We start from the raw sequence: 20,186 nt of genomic DNA on the forward strand, positions 1-20,186 counted from the left end.
GGGGTAGGTGGGGGTGCCCCAGCTCTGATGGGCCCTTCCTGGGCCTTGGTGAGACAAGGTACAAACCAGATGGTCTGTACAGTTCTAGATGGGAGGGTGCCAGGCCAGAAGACAAAGCTCCCGAGCACAAGCGGCCTTCTAGAAGAGGCAGCCCCTCGGCCGGGCAGTCCTGTGGGTGTGTGGAGCTGAGCTTACTGGTGTGGCCAGGTGTCCTAGGGAAGGAGGGACTGAGGGACAGGTCGGCTTACCCCTTTGGCCACCCCCAAGGACAGAGATGAGAAAGACAGGTGGAATTTGGGACCAGGGAGGGGAGAGTGAGGGTCATTCCTTCGTCCCCCTGCCCATACATACACAGCATCAGGAGAGCCTGCGGGCAGTGAGAGGCGGGCCCTTGCTCACTCTCCAAATCGCACATGGACTGAGTGACAGCGCCCTGCATGGATGAACTGACCAAACCCAGCCCCTCACTGCTTAACGTTTGGGTTGTTCCTTGGTTTTTTTGCTATTGCAAATAATGTTAGAATTTTGCTTTTTTTTTTTTTCTTTGGAGGAAGATTAGCCCGGAGCTAACATCTCTACCCATCTTCCTCTATTTTATATGTGGGAAGCCTGCCACAGCATGGCTTGATAAGCAGTGTGCAGGTCCACGCCCAGGATCTGAACCGGCGAACCCCAAGCTGCCGAAGCGGAATGTGCGAACTTAGCCGCTGCACCACTGGGCCGGCCCCTAATTTTGCATTTTTTGACCACTTGTGAAAATATTTCTGGTATCATAATGTTCCTAACTGGATCAAAGGGAAGGAATATTTTTAAATTGATAAATATTCTCCAAAAAGGTTACAGCAAATTCCACTCCCATCAAGAGTGAGTGCCCCACAGTCTTGCCATTTAGAGCACGTAAAATGCTGTCTTTCAGAAGAAACATGTTTATTGGTGTAATTTTTTTTTAACGATTGGCACCTGAGCTAACAACGGTTGCCAATTTTTTTTTATTCTTCTCCCCAAAACCCCCCAGTACATAGTTGTAGGTCCTTCTGGTTGTGCTGTGTGGGACGCTGCCTCAGCATGGCTTGATGAGCGGTGCCATGCCAGCTCCTGGGATCTGAACTGGTGAAACCCCGGGCAGCCAAAGCAGAGCATGCAAACTTAACCACTGGGCCACGGGGCCGGCCCCTATTGTTTTAATTTTTTTGACTATCAGTTAGCTTGAATATCTTTTTATAATTTACCAACTATTTTCTCCTGGTCAATCATTTAAACTTTAAAATTGTGACTTTCACCATACGGAAGTTTTTCACTTTTTTTAGTCAACTCTGTCAACCTTTTTCTTTATACGGTTCTCCCTCGGCATCCACAGGGGTCCCTAGATGCTCAAGTCCCTTATATAAAATGTCATAGTACAATGAATACATTCGGCCCTCCGTATCCCGTTTCCATGGATTTCACATGTGTGGATTCAACCAATCACGGATTGAATTTTGGAGGAAAACCTGAGGATAAGCAGGGCCGACTGCCCTTCCGGGTTTCACGTCAAGCTCAGAATTTTACAAGAAAAAGGCAAGTTGCGGAGAAGTATGGGTAGACCCAGCTCATCTTTAGTAGAAAAGAAAGTATGTGCGTTCAGGTGTGTGTACTTAAATGACTATTTACACAGAAAGATCTGGAATGATGTTTTAAATCAGTGGTTCTCGAGCTGATCAGAATCATCTGGAAGGCTTGTTACACTACAAGATCCTGGCCCCATCCCCAGTGTTTCTGATTCAGCAGGTCTGGAGTGAGGACCAAGAATTTGCATTTCTAACAAGCTCCCAGGTGAACCTGCTGCCGGCTGGTCCTCGGACCACGGACCACACTTTGAGAACCACGTTTCTATTCTAGTAACAGAAGTTGCCCGTGGGAAGTGGGGTTGAAGAAGGTTTTATTTATTTACTTTTGCTGTATTAACTTCTGCAAGGAGCAAGAATTTCCTTGATAGTTAAGAAAAGAATTAAGATCTTTAAAGACTCGCATGTGGAAGCACAAATAAGTGCAGAGTGTTTTACAAATGCCGAGCATTATCACCAGGCATTTCTTAGGGGACACATGTGAAGATTCATCTCTGCTTGCCATGCAGGAGCATTGTGTTTAAGGCCCAATGCACTCCTTGGAGTTTGACCTAGAAATGTATGGTGCTCAGAAAGCTGCACAAACAATAATTTAGGAGCAGAGGAAGGACTTGTGCCCAGAGAGGGTGTAGGGAAGGGGGTGGGGCAGAGAGTAGGACAACTCTCCAGAATGGCCTAGGTAAGGGACTGTGTGGGTAGGTTTTGGAGACAGACAGATCTAGGCTCACAGCCTGGCTTTGGGCATCTCACTTCCTCTCTGAGCCTCAATTTCCTCATCTGTAAAATGGGGATATTAAAATACCTAGTACTTTGCCTGGTACATAGCGAGTGACCAGTAAGTAGCACCCTGGAAACCTTTGCCACCACCGGCCATGTGAGAAGCCGGGATTGTCCAGCTCACCTGGCTCACCTGGCTCAGGTGAGGCCTCTCCTCTCGCCCTCACGGCAGCCCAGTTTGGGACACAGCCCACAAGAGGAGACCCCAGGTGGCTCTGGCCAGGAGCTGCGTGGGGCTCCCACACACGCAGCTGTCAGGTTCTCAGTTTTCAGCAGGCAGAGGGACGGCTCTACGTACCCCAAAGGAGATGTAGGCACCCAGTAGGCTGCCGGCGATGGTGGCGTAGCCTCCAGTCATGACGACATGGATTTCTGAGAGTGTCATGTCTGCCAGGTAGGGCCGGATCAGTAGAGGAGCCTCAGTCTGCAAAGGGAAAAGTGTCAGACGGCCCCGAGCTGGCCGGGCCTTCCAATCGGGGAGTGGGTGGGGCACGGCGAGTGCCAGGGAGCCCGGGAGAGGACAGCAGGACAGGTGGCGGCTGTGGTCTGGACAGGGCGGGGCCACTGTGACCCCCAGTGCTTCCTCTCGGCCTGATAACGCTCCCCTGTGTCACGTGGCTGCTGTGTCCAGGCGCTCCGTGAAGCACCCAACGTGCGTTACTCTCCACCTTCCGAGAAAGAAGTGGAAAATCCCCGTTTTCCAGGAGAGCAAACAGGGGACCAGAGAGGTCTGCAGAATTACCTCTGTTCGTGCAAAGGGCCGGAAGCAGGCGTAACTCCAGGCCTGAGGTTGGAAGGAAGCAGGGGGGAACCAGAAGAAAGGAGCTGGGGCGTTAGGAGGTGTGCTCATTCAGGGCACCTGGGGAGGCCTGCAGCTAGGCAGTCATCCACTCAGTAAATAGTTACGAGCAGCTACTGTGTTCTAGACTGTTCTATAAAATAGGGACACCGGGTAAACAAGATAAAGTGCCTGCCCTCCAGGAGTTCATATCCTGGGAGCAGCGAGGGGAGGTGAAGGGAAGAAATGGACACTCCGCAAGGGACCCAGGAGATAAACAAGGTAATTTTAGCTGGCGATACAGGCTGCGCAGAGACGTGAGAGACTGCGTGGTGGTGAGAGGGTATTTGAAGTTGAGCAAGCAGCAAAGGCCACCCTACGGAGGCGACATCTGAGCTGAGATCTGAAGGAGCCAACTATTTGGTTTGGAAGCACGGCTTTCCAGGCAGAGTGGCCAGCAGGGGCCCTGGGCTGGCTCAGCAAGGGTGAGCACCCATAAGTGTGTCTACACTGAGCGGGTGTGTGGGAGCGTGGGTCAAGATGAAGGAGGAGGGCGGGAGGGCCAGCCAGGGTAAGGAGTGGACTTGTTTAAGTGACATGATCCGACATGGTTTTAGAGGGCCGCTCTGGCACGTGTGTGAAGGACGCAGAGTTGGGCAGGAGTGGAACAGGGAGAGCAGGTCGGAGGTGATGGCAGTGTCCAGGCGGGAGACAAGGGTGGCTGGTAGCAAAGCAGAAGGGCAGCAGCGCGGGTATGGGTGTGACGGGGGCGGGGGAGGGCTGGCAGGACTTGCTGACCAACTGGATGCAGCTGGCAGCGGGGGAAGCAGAGGAGAGGATGCCTCCTTGATTTCTGTCCGAACAACCTCGTGGAAGACACTACCATTCACTGAGGAGGGAAAGGCCTGGAGATATGCAGGTGTGTTGACGGAGGGAATCTAGGGTTCTACTTGCTCGCACCCAGCGTAGTAAATTTGGGATGCCCCTTAGCTATCCAAGTGGAGGTCAAGGGGGCAGTTGGATATGTCAGCCTGGAGTTTAGGGGAGAGGTGAGGGCTGCACAGTGGGACCTGGGAGACCTTTAAAGTCTTTAAGCCAAAGGGCTGCTGCCATCCCCCGGGGATGGAGCGTGGACAGAGAAGAGGGCCCAGGCCCAGCAACGCTGAGGTTGAAATGACGCTGCCAATCCTTGAAGGCTCCCATCCCCTCCCCTTGGGGGAAATGAGGCAAAGACCCCGGGGTCTAGATCAATTTGTTGCCCAACAACGTGTCCAAACTTAATTTACCCTGGGAACTCTTCAAATCACCCAAAATCACATTCACCTAAAACTTGTATTTTCTCAGCAAAACCCATTGATCGCATTTGCAGCATTTTGTATAAAATAAATGCTTTTGTAGTTCAGTACGTTTTTCTCTTTGGCCTCATTTCGAACATCTTAAGGGATTTTGGACAATTTATCTGAGAACACATTTGTCTTAAAAAAAAATCTTTGAACTCGACACACTTGCACCATAGCAAAAATGATGCAAATATTCTCCAAAGTTTCCTAAACCGTCCAGTGAAATATGGCATAGTTCGGCTAGTAGATCTTATGGTGACTCAAACGTTGGGCAGTTGGGCCAAGATCCTGGAACAGCCCCCGGGAGTCTCACGCTCAGGAGGGTGGGGCCTTCTGAAAGGGACTCAGGGCTCGTAGTGCCTTCAGAGTCCCGTTTACTTTGGAAAATACATTTCCAGAAAGATGGAGGGAAAAGAAAAAAGACAAAATGATGTCATGGAAAAAACCCCAGCCAGGAAGGAGAAAACCTGGGTTCTGAGTCCTGGCTTATCTTGTGGGATCTGGGCAAGTCATTCCTACCCCAGAGCCCTGGTCTCCTCATGTCTAAAAGGAGAAAGTCAGACTCCATCTGGGGGATTTGTGGGTCTCTAAGTTGGTGAAGACAGCCTAGGCCTAGAGGGGTAGGAGGTGCCGGACTGATGCCAGATCCTCCTTGGCATGACCCAGGCAAAGAGCGCATCCCTGGGGCAGCAGCCTTTGGTGCCCCTGGGAGAAGGTTCAAACGGCTCTTCCTCTGGCGGAATCAGAGCTCCAGGGACCCAAGGTGCCCGCCCTCCTTGGAGATGCTGCTGATGACATGAGGGCAGGAGGCTGCCATACCTACCTGGCTCACAAAGATGTTTCCAGCCACACTCAGGGTCTCGGTGGCCGTGGTGCCCATGGTGACCTGCATCAGCCAGGCGATCTAGGAGGAAGCAGGGTGCTCTTTGTGGGCTGGCATCAGCAAGCCCCAGTGTCAGAGGGTGTCAGGGGTGCGAGTACCTTACAACTCCCAACCCAGCTAGGACTCCTTCATCTACGTTTCCTCCAAATGTCCCTTCATCCTCTCCTTCCACACAGCCATTGACTGACAGGGGCTTACCATCCATGAGAAAAGGATTCCTTGGTCAAATATATTTGAGAATTGCTGCACACACACACACCCCTTGGAGATTACTAATACATATTAACTTAGTAAAGGCTCTGAGAAGTCCTGCATGAAACTTGTTTAAATTTGTTTAGCCTGGTGTCTAGCCTAGCTTCACAAAATCACTTAACCAGGGGATCCCTTTCCCTACTAGTTATTTAATAACCTGCTATGGAACTAGAGTGTTGTGAAAAAGGCTTTGGGCAACACTGAATTAGACAGTTCTTCCTTTCAACCAGCACAAAATCTGCTTCCCTGGGATTTCTCTCCCCTGCTGTTCCTGCCAGGCTGCCCTTTCCCTAATCTTTCTGCTCTAAGTATTTGGAGGCAGCTCTCCTACCCCTACCCTCCTCCACCCTGGCCTTCTCTGTTCCAGGCCCATTGTCCTCCTTCCTTCAGCCACTCCGTGGATGGTATGGTGTCGGGTCCTTTCCCTTTCCTGCCGAGGGTTCAGTTTATAGCCCCTTGGTTGAACCCATTCTCCAGATTTGGGGATAACTGTCTCCCTCATGCCCTGCACTGTGTGCTCTTAACATGGCCATGGGTGGGTTTGCATTTCTGGCAGCCCCCTGAAGGTGCTGGTTTATTCTTGGCTCAATCAGCTAAAGCCTCAGCATCTTTTGCCAGGTCCAGCGTCACCCAGTGCTGCCTCCTGCATCCCGGTTTTGTGCAGCAGATTTTATGAGCATGAGCACAGGATTTGACATTTACACCAGCTAAGCCTGACCCGTGTGGCCCGCTGCTCCCGTCTCTTGAGAGCTTTTCTGTATCAATTATCTTTTCCCCTAGCACTTCTCCATGCAGCCTCAGTTCTGCAAACTTCCCTCCCACGAAGACCACACTGGATTTCGGTGCCATTTCTCCTTAGTATCACAGCAGGAGACTCTGTGACAGGATGTTTGGTTAGCGGTAGACTCAGAGGGTGTTGACCCTGGGAGCAGGTGACTCTGGGAGAGCCCAGCCACGGACGCTGGGAACTCACCTTCAGGATCACCCACTGCATGAGGCCCACGTAGTAGAGAACTGACATGATGCAGCTGAAGAAGATGATGATGGGCAGGACCTGCGGGAAAGGGCCCAGGCCCTGGGTCAGAGGAGGCAGGTCCAGGGCCCGGGGGACCCCAGACAGCCCACTCCATCCAGGGCCTTGCCGCTCAGAGGCCTGACAGGGCCAGGGACGATGCTCTGAATTCAGTGTATGAGATCACGAGGGTTCCACATGCGGGGCCTCTTCCGAGGCACTTCTGTCCCCTCTGTTCCCCTCTGAATATTGAGGGTCCACTCAGTCATCCCCCTCACGGATGAGGCCTGTGCTGTGGTAGAGAAGCAGGCCCTGAGCCCACCGCCTTCCATCACCTGCCCACCTCTCGGGGTGTGAGGGTAAAGGAGCCACGTAGGGCCTGGCACCGTGCACCGTGTCCATCCTCCGTGAGCTCAGTCTCCAGCCCAGGACTCTGCGTTAACCTCCCTCTTGTGCTTTAGCCTGAATTAGAGGCCCCTCGTCTTTCTAATGTTCTACTTCCACTCGATGCCGACAAGCTCTGAAGCAGGCTCATGGTGGACCTGTGACCAGTGCTTCCTCCTGTCACCCTGTTTCCGGTGAGCAGCTTCTCCTAGCCTCATCAGTTCTTCCTTCAAAACTCCCCTCACGGACATGAACAGACATTTCTCCAAAGAAGATATACGGATGGCCAATAGGCACATGAAAAGATGCTCATCATCATTGATCGTCAGGGAAATGCAAATCAAAACTACACTAAGACATCACCTTACACCTGTTAGAATGGCAAAAATAACAAAACAAATAGTAACAAATGTTGGAGAGGTTATGGAGAAAAAGGAACCCTCATACACTACTGTGGGAATGCAAACTGGTACAGCCACTACGGAAAACAGTACGGAGATTTCTCAAAAAATTAAAAATAGAAATACCATATGATCCAGCCGTCCCACTACTGGATATCTATCCAAAGAACTTGAAATTAGCAATTCCAAAAGTCCCATGCACCCCTATGTTTGTTGCAGCATTATTCACAATAGCCAAGATGTGGAAGCAACCTAATTGACCATCAACTGATGATTGGATAAAGAAGATATGGTATATATATATACAATGGAATACTACTCAGCCATAAAGAAGAATAAAATCATCCCATTCACAACAACATGGATGGAGTTTGATGAGGATATTATGTTAAGTGAAATAAGCCAGATAGAGAAAGACAATCTCTATATGACTCCACTCATAGGTGGAAGTTAAACGTGGACAAAGAGAACAGATTAGTGGTTACCAGGAGAAAGCGGGGGTGAGGGGTGGGCACAAAGGGTGAAGTGGTGCACCTACAACATGACTGACGGACAATAATGCACAACTGAAATTTCACAAGGTTGTAAACTATCATAATCTTAATAAAAAGTAAAAATAAAAAACAAAAAACTCCCCTCACATCTGTTCCTTCCTCTCCGGGGCCAACAGCCCCAGCCCAGTGCAGCCTCACTGCGGTCTGGTTTATCACAGCCAGGACTGGCCGCAACTTCATCGTCTCTCAGTGGAGGACCAGCCAAACAGCCCACGGTATCACCACACAGCGGCATGCTAAAAATCAGGAAGCGGGAATGAGCAAGGTTTCTGTGGGCAGAAGTGGAATGATTTCTAAGATAGGTTCTTAAATGAAAAAGGGGAGGTGTCGAACAGGGTGTATGCTGCACTGTTCTATGTGTAAAAGGGGGTGGGGGTCGCGCCTGCTCTGTGGGCAGGAATAGCGTTAGCAGGATATGCAGAGGACCTGTCTCAGCAGTTGCCTTGGGGACAGCACTGGGTGAATCGGGGGTCAGGGGTGGGAGGGAGACTGACTTTTTACCATATCCCATTTTGTCCTCTTGAAATATTTGCTCTATTCATGTGTTATCTGTTCCAAACAGTTTTAAAATAATAAGCTATGCAGAATTGGTCACAACATGGGAGCATCCTTATGCTAAAATGTTAAGTGGGAAAATGGGACTATGAAAAGCACAGAGAGAAGGCTGGAAGGCCCAACACCTGAATAGTCAAAGCAGTTACTTCCATGAGCGGGGGCCGTGGAAATTTTGTTTTCTTCTTTCTCTGTTTCCAATTCCTCATGTGCTCCTCTAATTTTCTGTGAAAGGTGGACACTTCCCCCAGGAGGGGAGCACGGCAGAGGGGAGATTTGGAGAAGCTCATCAGCTCTGTCGTGAGCTTGCCGGGTTTGGGATGCCTGTGGAACACGCAAGTGGAATGTCGAGTGGGCCGCTGGATGAAGGGGCAGGGGCTCCGAGGAAGGGTTTAGGACTTGTGCACAGAAGTGCAGGGGGAGGCCAGGGCAGGTGCAATCCCTTGAGGAAATCGCCCTGAGTGAGAAAAGCAGTGACTAAGGACAAGGTCCTGGGGTCAGCATCATTGAAGGGTGAGGGGGAAGAAGGGGCACATGGAGGGAACAGAGAGGAGACAGTCAGAGAGGTCGGAGGACGTCCAGGAGAGGGGTGTGATGGAAACTGAGGACAGCTTTTCAAGAAGGGATGGTCAGCTATGCCAGATGCATGGAGAATTCTGGAAAGGTAAGGACTTAGATGAACCCTTAGCACCTAGCAGGACTGCCTAGGTGAGAGCAGTGTCAGACGAGGGGTAGGGACAGAGGTCGGGTGTCGACAAACCAAGGCAGGTGTGGGGCATGAGGAAGTGGAGGCAGCAGGGCCTGCCGCTCTGTGGGGAAGCTGGGCTGTGCGGAAGGAGGAGAGGACAGAGTGGAGAGGGGCAAGGGGTGGAGGCAGGGCTGCTTTCGTTTTTAAGAGGGGAGGGTCTTGAGCAATCACACTAAAGCTCCAGTTCACAATGAACCGGGATTACGGAATGGTCCCTGAGAAGGACAGAGCCCCAGCCCGCAGCTCCGCTGAGACGAGAAACCAGCCCGGCTGAGGCTGCCTTCCCTTTCCATGCCCAGAGGAATGAAGGCTGCGTGTCTGTCTGGACCTGCTCCACATGACGTCCATCACCAGCTTCGCTGAAGTGGGGGATGTCACCTGACAGGCAGCACAGGCACTGTCTGAGAAACCCTTTTCCTGCCCGGTGACTCCCCCTTGCTGCCTGGTGCTGGATGCACCCCAGCATGAGGGGTGGTGACATAGTCTCCCTCCCTCAGAGTAAACGCAGAGGGGATCACACACTGTCTAGACTGGTTGTCCAATTTATCATAGAGGGGACTGCTCAGCCACCTGGCCAGGCTGCAGAGGTGGCCCAGGCCAGGAGGGAGACTGCCCGGACGCCGGGACCCGACTGCAGAATTGAGACTTTCTCCTGGCAGCAGCTGAGAGACATCTTCTATCTTGAGATGGGGCTCTTTGGTGGGAGGGAAGCTGTATTTTGGATTAAGTGGGGACTGTCTAGGGAGGGAAGGTGAATGGAAGAGAAGAGAGGTGGCCTCCAATTTTCTAAAGTGGGATGTTGAATACTAAATAAGGTCCCTGAGGCCAATATGATCTCCTAGCCTGGGAAACACCCTTGGGGCCTGTAGTGTGTGAGATGGCAGAAGACAGGACAGGCAGCTCAAGACAGTGCTGCCACGGGAAGAGGGAGGGAAGTGCCATTAGTCCTACTATGTGTCTATTCTGCGGTCCTACTATGTGCCAGGTACCCAATGTGTGGTGACTCATGGCTCCTCAAAGCAACTGAGGTAGAGGCAACCATCTCCACTTCACAAACGGGGACACTGAGGCTGTGAGATGTTGATTACCTGCCCCAGGGTCACACAAAGAGACAGAGTACCTCCTGGCCACTAAGCAGGTTGCCAAAGGCCTGTCGTGACTCTGCGGCGGGCTGCCCTGGTGCCAGTCCCACAGCCTCATTTCTCCGTCTTCAAGGTCAGCATTCGCCCCTCCAAAGGAGAGCCCTAGCCCCGGTGCCGCTGCACCACGGAAGTCCTGACCACTGCTTTGTGGGAGCTCAGAGCGGGCTGGTCCTGCTAGTACCAGTGCTCCCCAGAGCTCAAAGGAGATGGAACTGCCAGCTCCTCCAGGATAGCAGTTCTCAGAGTGTGGTCCCTGGACCTGCAGCACCACCTGAGGGTTTGTTAGAATGGCACATTTGGAGCCCCACCCCCAGAGTTTTGGATTTAGTAGATCTGGGATGGGCCTGAGAATTTGACCTCTCCAGATGTTGCTGGTCTGGACCCCACACCCTGAGAACCACACCCTCTGTGTAAGCATCATCTCCCACCAGGAAGCAGGTCCTGAAGGTAGCACTAACCCCTAGCACATGGCCCTGCTGCTTCCTCTCCCTGGAGGGGGCTGAGCTAGGGCTCCTGGCGATTTCCGGACGCTGTCTGGGCAAACTCCCACAGCCCCAGCCCATGAAGCCCAAGCCCTGCAGACAGAGCCTGTCACAGCCCCAGGCCACGATAAACCACACACCCCAAAGCTGGCAGGTTTCTCAGAAGTGGCTGCTGCCGTGCCCACCCCACCACCAGCACTACAGGAAAGCAGGAGAGGCTACTCCAAGGCCAGACAGACTGGACCTGCCTCCTGATTTCCTGCTCGCGCCAGCCCTTTGCCCAGAATGACCTCGCCACTCCGCCCCCTTATGCCACTCTCTGCCTGTCAACGTCACCTTCAGGGACCTGTGCAGATGCCACATTCTTCTAAGATCTCTCCTGGTTCAATGTCCCTCTCCCTCCTTTCGGGGCCCCCCACTGGTGTTCATTTACCTCCCATTCTGTCGCCTGAAAATTGTGCTCACTAGTGTTCCCAGGACTCCTTCATGACTAAATTTAATGGCACCTTTCAGTCCTTATTTGATCTTTTTTTTTTTTTTTTTGGCAAAATTTGGCACTGTTGACCACTGGGGATTGCATCAGGAGATGAAGACACTTTCCTTGACCTAGACTTTCCTCGGGGAGAACTGAGCAGCCCTGCTGAGGCTAGTGAGTGGCTGCGTGTTCCAGAGGCTGGAGTGATGGTGAAGGGATGAGTGGGTGTGTGTTCCCAGGTCAGCCAGACCCAGCAAGGATGTGGGAGCTTGTCGGGAGACGACCGTGTGGGTGGAAAGTCACTGGAAGGGAGATGGAGCCAAGGTGGAATGACTAATCAGGACGATACAGCCAAGAGGCGGCAGCCACGTCGGCTGTGCTGGCCTCCAGGCTAGAGTGGGTGGAGGGCTGAAGAAGCCCCAGGCAGAGAATCCACTTCCTGGAGAAGGGATGAGCTGGCCTGCGGCCCAGCAGGAAGCAGCTTGGATTCTGAAAATCTAAGTGAGCTCAGAGGAGACTTCCCCCGGCTGACCCGGGCCAGAGGCCTTGGGCTGGGTACACAAGATTCATGGAAAGAGCGAAAAGAAAGCTCCTGAGTCTTCTATCCGACTCAGCACCGACAAAGCCCCCTTCACCTTGAAGACAAGTCCCAAGCTTGGCAAGTGTGCGTGTGCATGAGTGCGTGTGTGTGTGCATGTGAGATGCAGTGGGGTGGGCGGTGAATGAAACTCTGTGGTTAGTGAGTCTTGTGAGAAAGGGAATCCCGTAGCCGTGGGGCATCTGTGGGACATCTGTCCTTTTTTTTTTTTTTTTTCCCCTAAATATCTATGGCCTGATGTTCAATCTGTTTTTTTTTTTTTTTTTAAGGATTGGCACCTGGGCTAACAACTGTTGCCAATCTTCCTTTTTTTTTTTCTGCTTTATCTCCCCAAACCCACCCTGTACACAGCTGTATATCTTAGTTGCAGGTCCTTCTAGTTGTGGGATGTGGGACACCACCTCAACGTGGCCTGACGAGAAGTGCCATGTCCGCGCCCAGGATCCGAACCCTGGGCCGTCACGGCGGAGCGCACGAACTTAACCTCTCAGCCACGGAGCCGGCCCCGGGACATCTGTCTTCAGTCCTCCCTCATCTGGCCTGTCCTTGCTAAGCAGGCTGCTGGCGTTTGCCCAGAGGGCAGGGCCTCCCAGGGGCCAGGAAATGGTTAGTGTTGGGCGGGAAATGCTGAGGGTGGTTAATGAGAAACCCACCTCCCTTGTTGATTCTCTTGACTGAAGATCCAGTCTCAAAGTCTCTGGCAACCATGAATACCTTTCCAATGCATCATTATTGTTATTAGGGATGCTTTTTATATTTGAAAGGGAGGCACGATGTCATTCACTTCTACTTACAGTATAAGGAAGTAAATATCCCTTGAATGGAAGTCCAACTAGCTGGTTCCAGGCCCGGCTCTGCCCTTACTCACTGGGCGACCATGGCCAGGTCACTGGTCCTCTCTGGGGCTTGGTGTGACCATGCGTAATATAAAGGGGAGGCCCAGAGAGGGCTGAGCTCCCTCCCAGCACTAATGGTCTATGAATCCGTGGTTCTAAAGGGCGATTCGGGGAGAGGTGCGAGCAGCAGGTGTGTGCGCATTCCTCTGGAAAGGGTGGAAGGGTGCGAGGACACGGAGCTGACGCTGGTGAGGGGTGGACCCAGCAGCAGCCAGAGGATACTTCAGTGCTGGGGTGGGAGAGAGTTGGTGGGTGTCCTGTTGGATAGGCCCAGCTTGGCCTGCCCAGCACACCTTCCTTCCTTCTTTTGGTAACAAGGCATTGATTTCCCTTTGGAAAACCACTCTCAGCCCGTGGGCTCCAGGTTTGGCCAACCAAAGCCATGTGTCCTCCTTGGCTACAGTTCAGGGATGGGCATATGCTCCAAGCCAGGCCAAGAACGGCCCACTCCTGGGATTCCTGCTGGAGCTAGTGGAAAACAGGCTTGCTCTCATTCTCTCTCTCTCTCTCCCAACTGAGGCTGCCAGGTTGGTTGGATATAAGCCTGGTACAGCTTTGCCACCGCCTCAAGAGAGCCTGCCCAAGACTAAGACTAAAGCCAACACTGAGAACACAGAACCTGGACATAAGCAAGGCAGATCCCAGGTGATCCTGAGACCCTGGGTCCAGCAGGGACTGAAGCCCCTGGATTGCTCAGTTATAGGAATTAAATTTTTTTTTTTTTTGCTTCAGTCAGTTTGAGTTGTGTTTCTGTCACTTACAACTGACTCAGGAGCTAAGCACCCTGGACAGCCTGGACCCCCAAATGTGGCCCCCTGTTACGGCAGGGAGGGACTATAGATCAAAGGGCCCGTGTCATTGCTGTTTCTCCCAGGCAGGTATGCTCTCTGTCACTGGGCCCTGCTCCTACACTAGACCACAAATACCCATTTGGAACTCAAGGGCATCCTGAAAATGTAGCTAATTGCGGGTCCTACAGGAGCCGTCCGCCTTGTTTTCTGTGCTGGGGGGTTAACGGTACCCGTCTCTCCTAGGAAATGCTCTTTCAAATGATGAGTTTCTGAGGGTGGCTTCCACTCAACCAGAGCACCCCCCCTCCCCCAACGCTTAAGGGGTGAGCACGAGACCCCAGTCACTCCAGTTGCAGTATCCCATGCCCTGACCTTGGCAATTGGTCCAAGAATGGTCACATGACCCAAGGCAGACCAATCCGAACCTGGCCCAGGATTTCTCTAACTTGGGTTGGCAGAAAAGAGTTTCCTCCATTCTCAGTACTATTCTATAAGGACGAGCATCTGATGTTGCTGGGGCCAGGGGAAGATCTGGTCTGAGAGAATGAAGCTGACACGCTGGGATAAGCTGAGATGAGAGACCGAGGGCCGTGAGCCTGGCAGCTGGGGGGCCCTGGTTCCAGCCTGCACCAGCTCTGCTCTCTGGTTTGTGAGCAAGAAACAGCCTTCTCTCTTTCCTCCTTCCTTTTAAAGCAAGTTTCACCTGGGTTTCCATCACTTGCAACCAAATAGTCCTAAAGAACATGATTTTCTTCTAAACCAGGGGAAAAATAAACATCTAGGGTCTAGGGCCCCTTTGTCACTACTGCCTACCAACGAAACAGCTCTGACATCAAGGCACAGAAGCTAATAAGCGAGAGCTTTGGACCTGGGTTCCAATCCTGCCTCCAACACTTACTGGCTATGTGACCTTGTGCAAGCAACAACTGCTCTGAGCCTCGGTATCCTCGTCCATAAAAAGGGGAACGGGACAGTATTTTCCCCGTAGAGTTGCTGTGAGGCCGAAATGAGTGCCTGGCACATAGTCCTTGCTCCAGAACTAGCAGCTGTTATTACGATTCCCTCCCCCTCCCTGTCTCCCTAAGCTTTTCTTCTCTGTTCCACCAAGATCTCAGATCTAGAGTGGGACAAAATTGTTTCCAGTGCCCTGAATCCTGCTGCAAAGCCTGTGTGGAGCGCCTGGCTCTTGAGGGGTGGGAAGCTCTGGCCCCCACTGGGGAGCTTTGGAGAGAGAATTCCTTAGCCCAGGGCTTGAGCCAAAGAGAAGTCTGCTCAGGACCTCACAGTCATGGGAATGGTGGCCCTGCCAGGGAGAGCCTGGCTGTATGGGAGCCCAACCCAGAGCCAGGAGCTCACGGAGCCAGGCCTTCCCTGCAGGCACAGAGGGGCTTCCCATGTGCACAGAAGAACTATCATTTATTCACTTCACTCATTCAGCACAGAGCAATGTACCGGGTACCAGGTGGGGCTTTGTAGGACTCAAGGTCAGTTAAGGGACAAAAGGATGAGTGAGACCCAGGCCTGGCCTGCAGATAACTAAATGCAAACACAATGGCAACATGTGGAATCAAGTGGTGAACTTCATGGAGGCTATGTCTCAGCCCTCCCCCAACCTCCATTCCCCACGTTGACCTCTCTTCTGGACTGTGGCAGCCTGATGGCCCCGGGTCACCACTTGGGTGTCAAGCAGCCTCCTCATGGGTCCCCTATTCCTAGCCTCCAGGCTACAACCCTTCCTACCCACTATTGACATGACAATTGTCCCAAAGCTCTGATCAAGTCCCTCCCTGCTCACAAATCTTCAATAGCTCCCCATTTCGTTGGGACAAAACCCAGATGCCTCAGCCTGGCATTTAAGGTCCTTCAAGATACAGCCCCACCAAACCCACGCTTCCCCTCAAATAGCTCACGTGCCTGCCCCTGAGACGCCCCAGCCCTTGCTCACCTCCCTTCTTCTGCCCATGCTGTGTCCTCTTCCTGTCTATCTCCGTGCATCCAAGCCTTTCCTGTCCTGAAGCTGCATGTCCAGTGCCACCCCCTCAACGAGTCACCCTCCTAGTCCCTGGTTTAAACAACCTCTCCCTCCACGACTCCCCAGCCACTTTCCTTTGTGCCAATTGCACTTGACCCCGGCTGCCCGGGGAGGCTGAACAGCAGGGTGTCTTGTGTTTGTCTTATAAAAGCGTGAGAAGCTGCCGGCCACCATTCCTCTGTCTGGGTAGACAAGAGAAGTCGCCCCAGAGCGGGTCTTCATGGCTCAGCCCTGAAACCTTAGGTGGCCCCTCTTTGGAAATGCAAATGTGGAGGGAGAAGCACCCGCCTTGCCTTAAGGGAATGGTGTTGGGGGACGTTGGTTCGGAGGGGGCGACAGAGGCTGCCCCTCCCGGTCCCCACCCCCACCCCGCCCCGCCCTGCAGAGAACTGTCTCAGAAACCTGATGGACAAATTTGTCCTGGGGTACAGAAGACTCCTGCAAGGACAGGAACCTGGTCCTCTCCCCCTTTCCTCCTAGGACTAGAACCCCTTGGACGGAGTGGACATTTTCCAGAGAGTTGCTGGCACAAACAGACACCAAGGCTCCAAGAGGACCTCACCACGAGTCAGGGGCAGGGGTGAGCAGGAGTGTCTGGACTCATGACCTGGCTCAACACCGGGCCAGAAGTTCACGGCCCAGCGCATGGCTCAGGCCGGAAGCCTTCAGTCTCCAGCCAGAAGCCTTCAGTCTCTGGCAGCCCCAGCAGTGGGGGGAGGCTCTGGGAACAATGGATGGGAAAATGACAAAAGCAGAAACCTCCAGAACCTACGCATAAAGCCCGTGCAGCAGTCCCACCACGACAGTGGTCCAGGACACTCTGGAGTGGGCGGCACTGATTTCCATCCGTGGTGCTGTGGCAACAGTTGCAGAAATCTGGGACCAGCTAATGGGAGGGCGGGGCACCAAGTTTCTCTCCACCAGGCATTTGGAAGTGGAGCTGAAGCTGGAGCCGGCTTCAGGTCCCTAGACAGTTTGAGGGGGAGGCAGGCAGAGGAGAGCCAGAGTTCTTACTCGAGGAGGCATTTAGGTGCTTGGGCAGATGACTGGAGAAAGAAGACATAGGGCCACAGCTCCACTCAGAGCTGTGAAGCGGCCACACCACTGCATGCTCAGCGCAGGCTGCCCTATTTCACGTTAGGGCGGGGGCTCTACCAATACACAATAAGGTCTTTCAGTCTTTACCTCAGTTTCCCCCATAATATTTTGCACTGCAGTAGATGCACAATAAATTTTTGCTGGAAGGAAGGGAAGAGAGAGGGAGGGAGGGACTGTGGGTCTAGGTGGGTCCAGAGGAGGGAGCTGTAGCTGGCAGCCGGACTCATGAGGGCAGGCTTCCTGTCAAAGGCCGCCTGTGAGCAGCCTTGAAGGAGGAGCACACCGAGAGGACCATTTGAGCCTGAGGGTTCCTGGAAACTGTCCTTTACAGGTCCAGGGGCCCTGTAGCTGTCGGGGGGCTAAGGTGGCACCAAACACAATCCCCATGCCCCTACCCTCTCTTTTTGTCCTCAGCCTCCCAGCAATTCTGCCATTTGGGTATTCATCTTTAAGGAAAAGAATGCAGATATACCTTAGTTTTGCAAATTTTACAAAATGTAGTGAAAACATATCACCAGGTGAGCACTTTGCCGTGGCCCCTTCCCAGGACCCAAGGCTTAAGCCTCATCAGCTGCAGTACCCGGCTCTGCCTGCAGGAGCCCTCCCCTCCACCGGGGCCTGGCCCGGCACGGCTTGCCCAGACTCCACTAGCTGGAGCTGCTGGGCAGCGGCTGCTAAAGGCCTCGTGGACCAAGAGTTGAGCTGACCTGAAAGGCGAAGACATCCTTGACGAGAGTGTCCCCAAACACGAAGCTGGAGCCGGCCTCGGTGTAGCGCAGGAAGATCTGAAAGGAGAAAACAGATGGAACGAAAACCAGCTTGAGGCCAGGGAGGAAAGAGGGCAGAAACTGGCCGGAGAACCAGGCTGGGGTGAGCTGGGGGGGCCTCACCTGCTCCGGGGGCCTTCCCAGCAGCCTAGTGGGGAGAGAGGGACACCGAGGCCACAAGCCTTCCTGGACCGGGGTGGGTTGGCCCAAGGATGGGGTCCCCCAGGCCCTGGGCCTTATCAGATGCTGGGGTACCACCTGGCAACATGCGCTGTTAAAGCCACATTCACAGGCGAATGCTCCTTCGTAGCACATTCTCCAGAAGAGACATCTTTTCAATAAATTTTAAAGAAATACTCTGAGATGAGAGTTGTTTGGACAATAAACAAGCGACAATGGAGGAAGCAAGACTGTGAGACACGTGGAGGAGGCGGGCAAAGGGGACGCCTTTTGTGCCTGCCCACTCCCCTCCCATCCAGTGACACAGGCCCCATCCTGTCCCCATCTCAGGCTCATGTCCTTGGTGTTCGAATCTGGCCACCCTTCTACAGGAGACCTGTGTTTAGGTCCTGAAGTTGCACCGTGACTTCAGGACAAGTCACTTCTCTTATCCAGGCCTCCATGTTCCCATCTATAAAATGGGGCATGACCAGAGCAGCAACTGTCTTCCTCTGCCACACCCACGCAGATGCCCGTGGCACGGCCAGCGGGCGTGCACAGAGCCTGGACACGCGGGATTTCCACTCCCCCGCCCCCCGAGCTCTCCCTCCAGAGAGCATGTGGAAATGAGAGATGGTGAGAGGGGGTGAGTACAGGCGGCAACTGCATCCTCGATAACTCCTGTTTTAAAAAGTAAATCATGATGGTTGCACAACAATGTGAATGACCTTAATGACACTTAAAAATGGATCAAATGGCAAATTTTGTGTTATGTGTGTTTATCCCAACAAAGAAGATGGAATTTAAAAAGTATAACTTCAACAAATTGAACATTATTTTTAAACACACACACACAAAGTAAATCTCTTACAATTTTTTTGCACTTTTAACTCTCACAAGTTCTACACCGCTGATGACGGCTGAGGGCCGCATGCTGCGGTGCCCAGAGACCCTGAGAACCCCCTTGTTCTGAGATCTCTTCCACTTCAGCCTCAGCCTCTGAAAGGACTGCTCTGTCTGGGCGGGTGGTACCAGGCCCAGGGGAAGTAGCCACAGCATCGCCCAGCCCCCACCTGGTCTGGGGCTCCAGTACACACCCACCATCCTGGTCCCAATACCTTTCTATGGCTTTATCACCCACCTCCCCCCAAACCGAGTGTCCTCTCCTCTAGTCCCTGGCAACCCAAGATGCCCTGGGCAGTATGGCCCCACGTACACACCTGGATCTGGTCGCCCAGCCACTGGAACGCAGTAAATCCTGGTTCTGTTCTGATGACGAAGAGTCCTAGTATGAATTGTAGCCCAAGGCCCCAGGACACGGCCCGCCAGGACACCTGCCACCCAATAGAAAGGTCCTGGTGAGTTCCTCTCCTTGGGGGACCCACAGGGAACAGGTAGGGTGAGGACACGGAGCACGGGCTCCTGAGGAGTTGCGAGAGCTTTGGCCTGTCTGTAGGATGGGGGCTGGACCCAGCCCGAGCTCTGGGACTGTCGCCAATGGTCACATTCTCCTGGGTTCAGTATAGGCCACACTCTCGGCAGCAATGGGCCTGGGAGAGTGGGCAGGGCTGGGGCAAGGTCTAACCAAGGACCCACGTGAGACTCGACCAGCCTTGGTGTGCCAGGGCACTTGGTCCGCATCACCACTAGGTTGACAGAACTGGAATGGTGGCCTCAGGTCTGGCCTCAGTGTAACCTCTGTCTGCCTGGACCCTCCGTCTTTCCTCCTCCCTGACCCCCTCTCTCTTGATGCCCCCCCCCCCAGCAAAGGGGAGCTGGCCTCCTACGGGCTGCTGCTGCCTCTCAGCATTTTGTGGTTCTTTAGCTGTGGTCCCCATATTCAGGACCTCCGGGAGCTTGGTTGGAGCCTGGGGGCAGGTGTTAGCCACACTATGGAACAGGGATGGGTCCTGATGTCAGGGGATGGATGGATGCCAAGGAGACAGAGAGAGACGAGGGACTGAGGCCCACTGGGCCTGACAACCAACACTCACTGCACGGTGATGCTTGGAGCAGGCGAAGAGGAGGCCGATGAACACGCAGATTCCTGCAAAGGACACCAGCTGCTCCGGCCGCCGGGAGGTGTCCAGAACCAGCCACAGGACCAGGCCCAGGAAAGCAGCGAGGGCTAGACCCCTGCAGGGGAAAAGCAGAAGGCCATCACCTCAGCATCTCCCCCACCCACACACAATAGCACCCAGGGCCCCAGGGAAGAGGTGCTCAGGGCTGATGGGAGGAGAGAGAGCTGTGTGACCTGGGGCAGACCATCCAGCCTCTCTGAGTCTAGCTTCCTCATTGGGAAAATAAAGCCAAAGACCTCTCATTTCTCAAGGTCATGGAGAGGACTAAAGAAGAGAATGTGTGTACTGAGCTTAGCATGGTACCAAGCACATGGCTTCATCAAGGGGCAGAAATTCTCAGAGCTGCAATGATGCTCAGCTCAGCCCAGCATCTGACCTTG

The 20,186-nt window shown here is 53.3% G+C and overlaps 1 protein-coding gene across 3 annotated transcripts in view; it reads right to left on the reverse strand.

Moving 5' to 3' along the window:
• SLC28A1 (solute carrier family 28 member 1) overlaps nucleotides 1-20,186 on the reverse strand; it is a 48,359-nt gene that overhangs the window by 12,801 nt on the left and 15,372 nt on the right. For all 3 annotated transcript variants that reach the window (XM_070494733.1, XM_014842626.3, XM_014842624.3), the window contains exons 7-12: nucleotides 19,720-19,861; nucleotides 18,946-19,059; nucleotides 17,507-17,584; nucleotides 6,608-6,688; nucleotides 5,323-5,403; nucleotides 2,680-2,805 (exon numbers count right to left, since the gene is read on the reverse strand). In XM_070494733.1, the coding sequence (XP_070350834.1) occupies nucleotides 2,680-2,805; nucleotides 5,323-5,403; nucleotides 6,608-6,688; nucleotides 17,507-17,584; nucleotides 18,946-19,059; nucleotides 19,720-19,861 (622 nt within the window). The remainder of the gene's footprint in view (nucleotides 1-2,679; nucleotides 2,806-5,322; nucleotides 5,404-6,607; nucleotides 6,689-17,506; nucleotides 17,585-18,945; nucleotides 19,060-19,719; nucleotides 19,862-20,186) is intronic.

The sequence above is a fragment of the Equus asinus genome, chromosome 2 (genome assembly GCF_041296235.1).
Source record: "Equus asinus isolate D_3611 breed Donkey chromosome 2, EquAss-T2T_v2, whole genome shotgun sequence".
Taxonomy (NCBI): domain Eukaryota; kingdom Metazoa; phylum Chordata; class Mammalia; order Perissodactyla; family Equidae; genus Equus; species Equus asinus.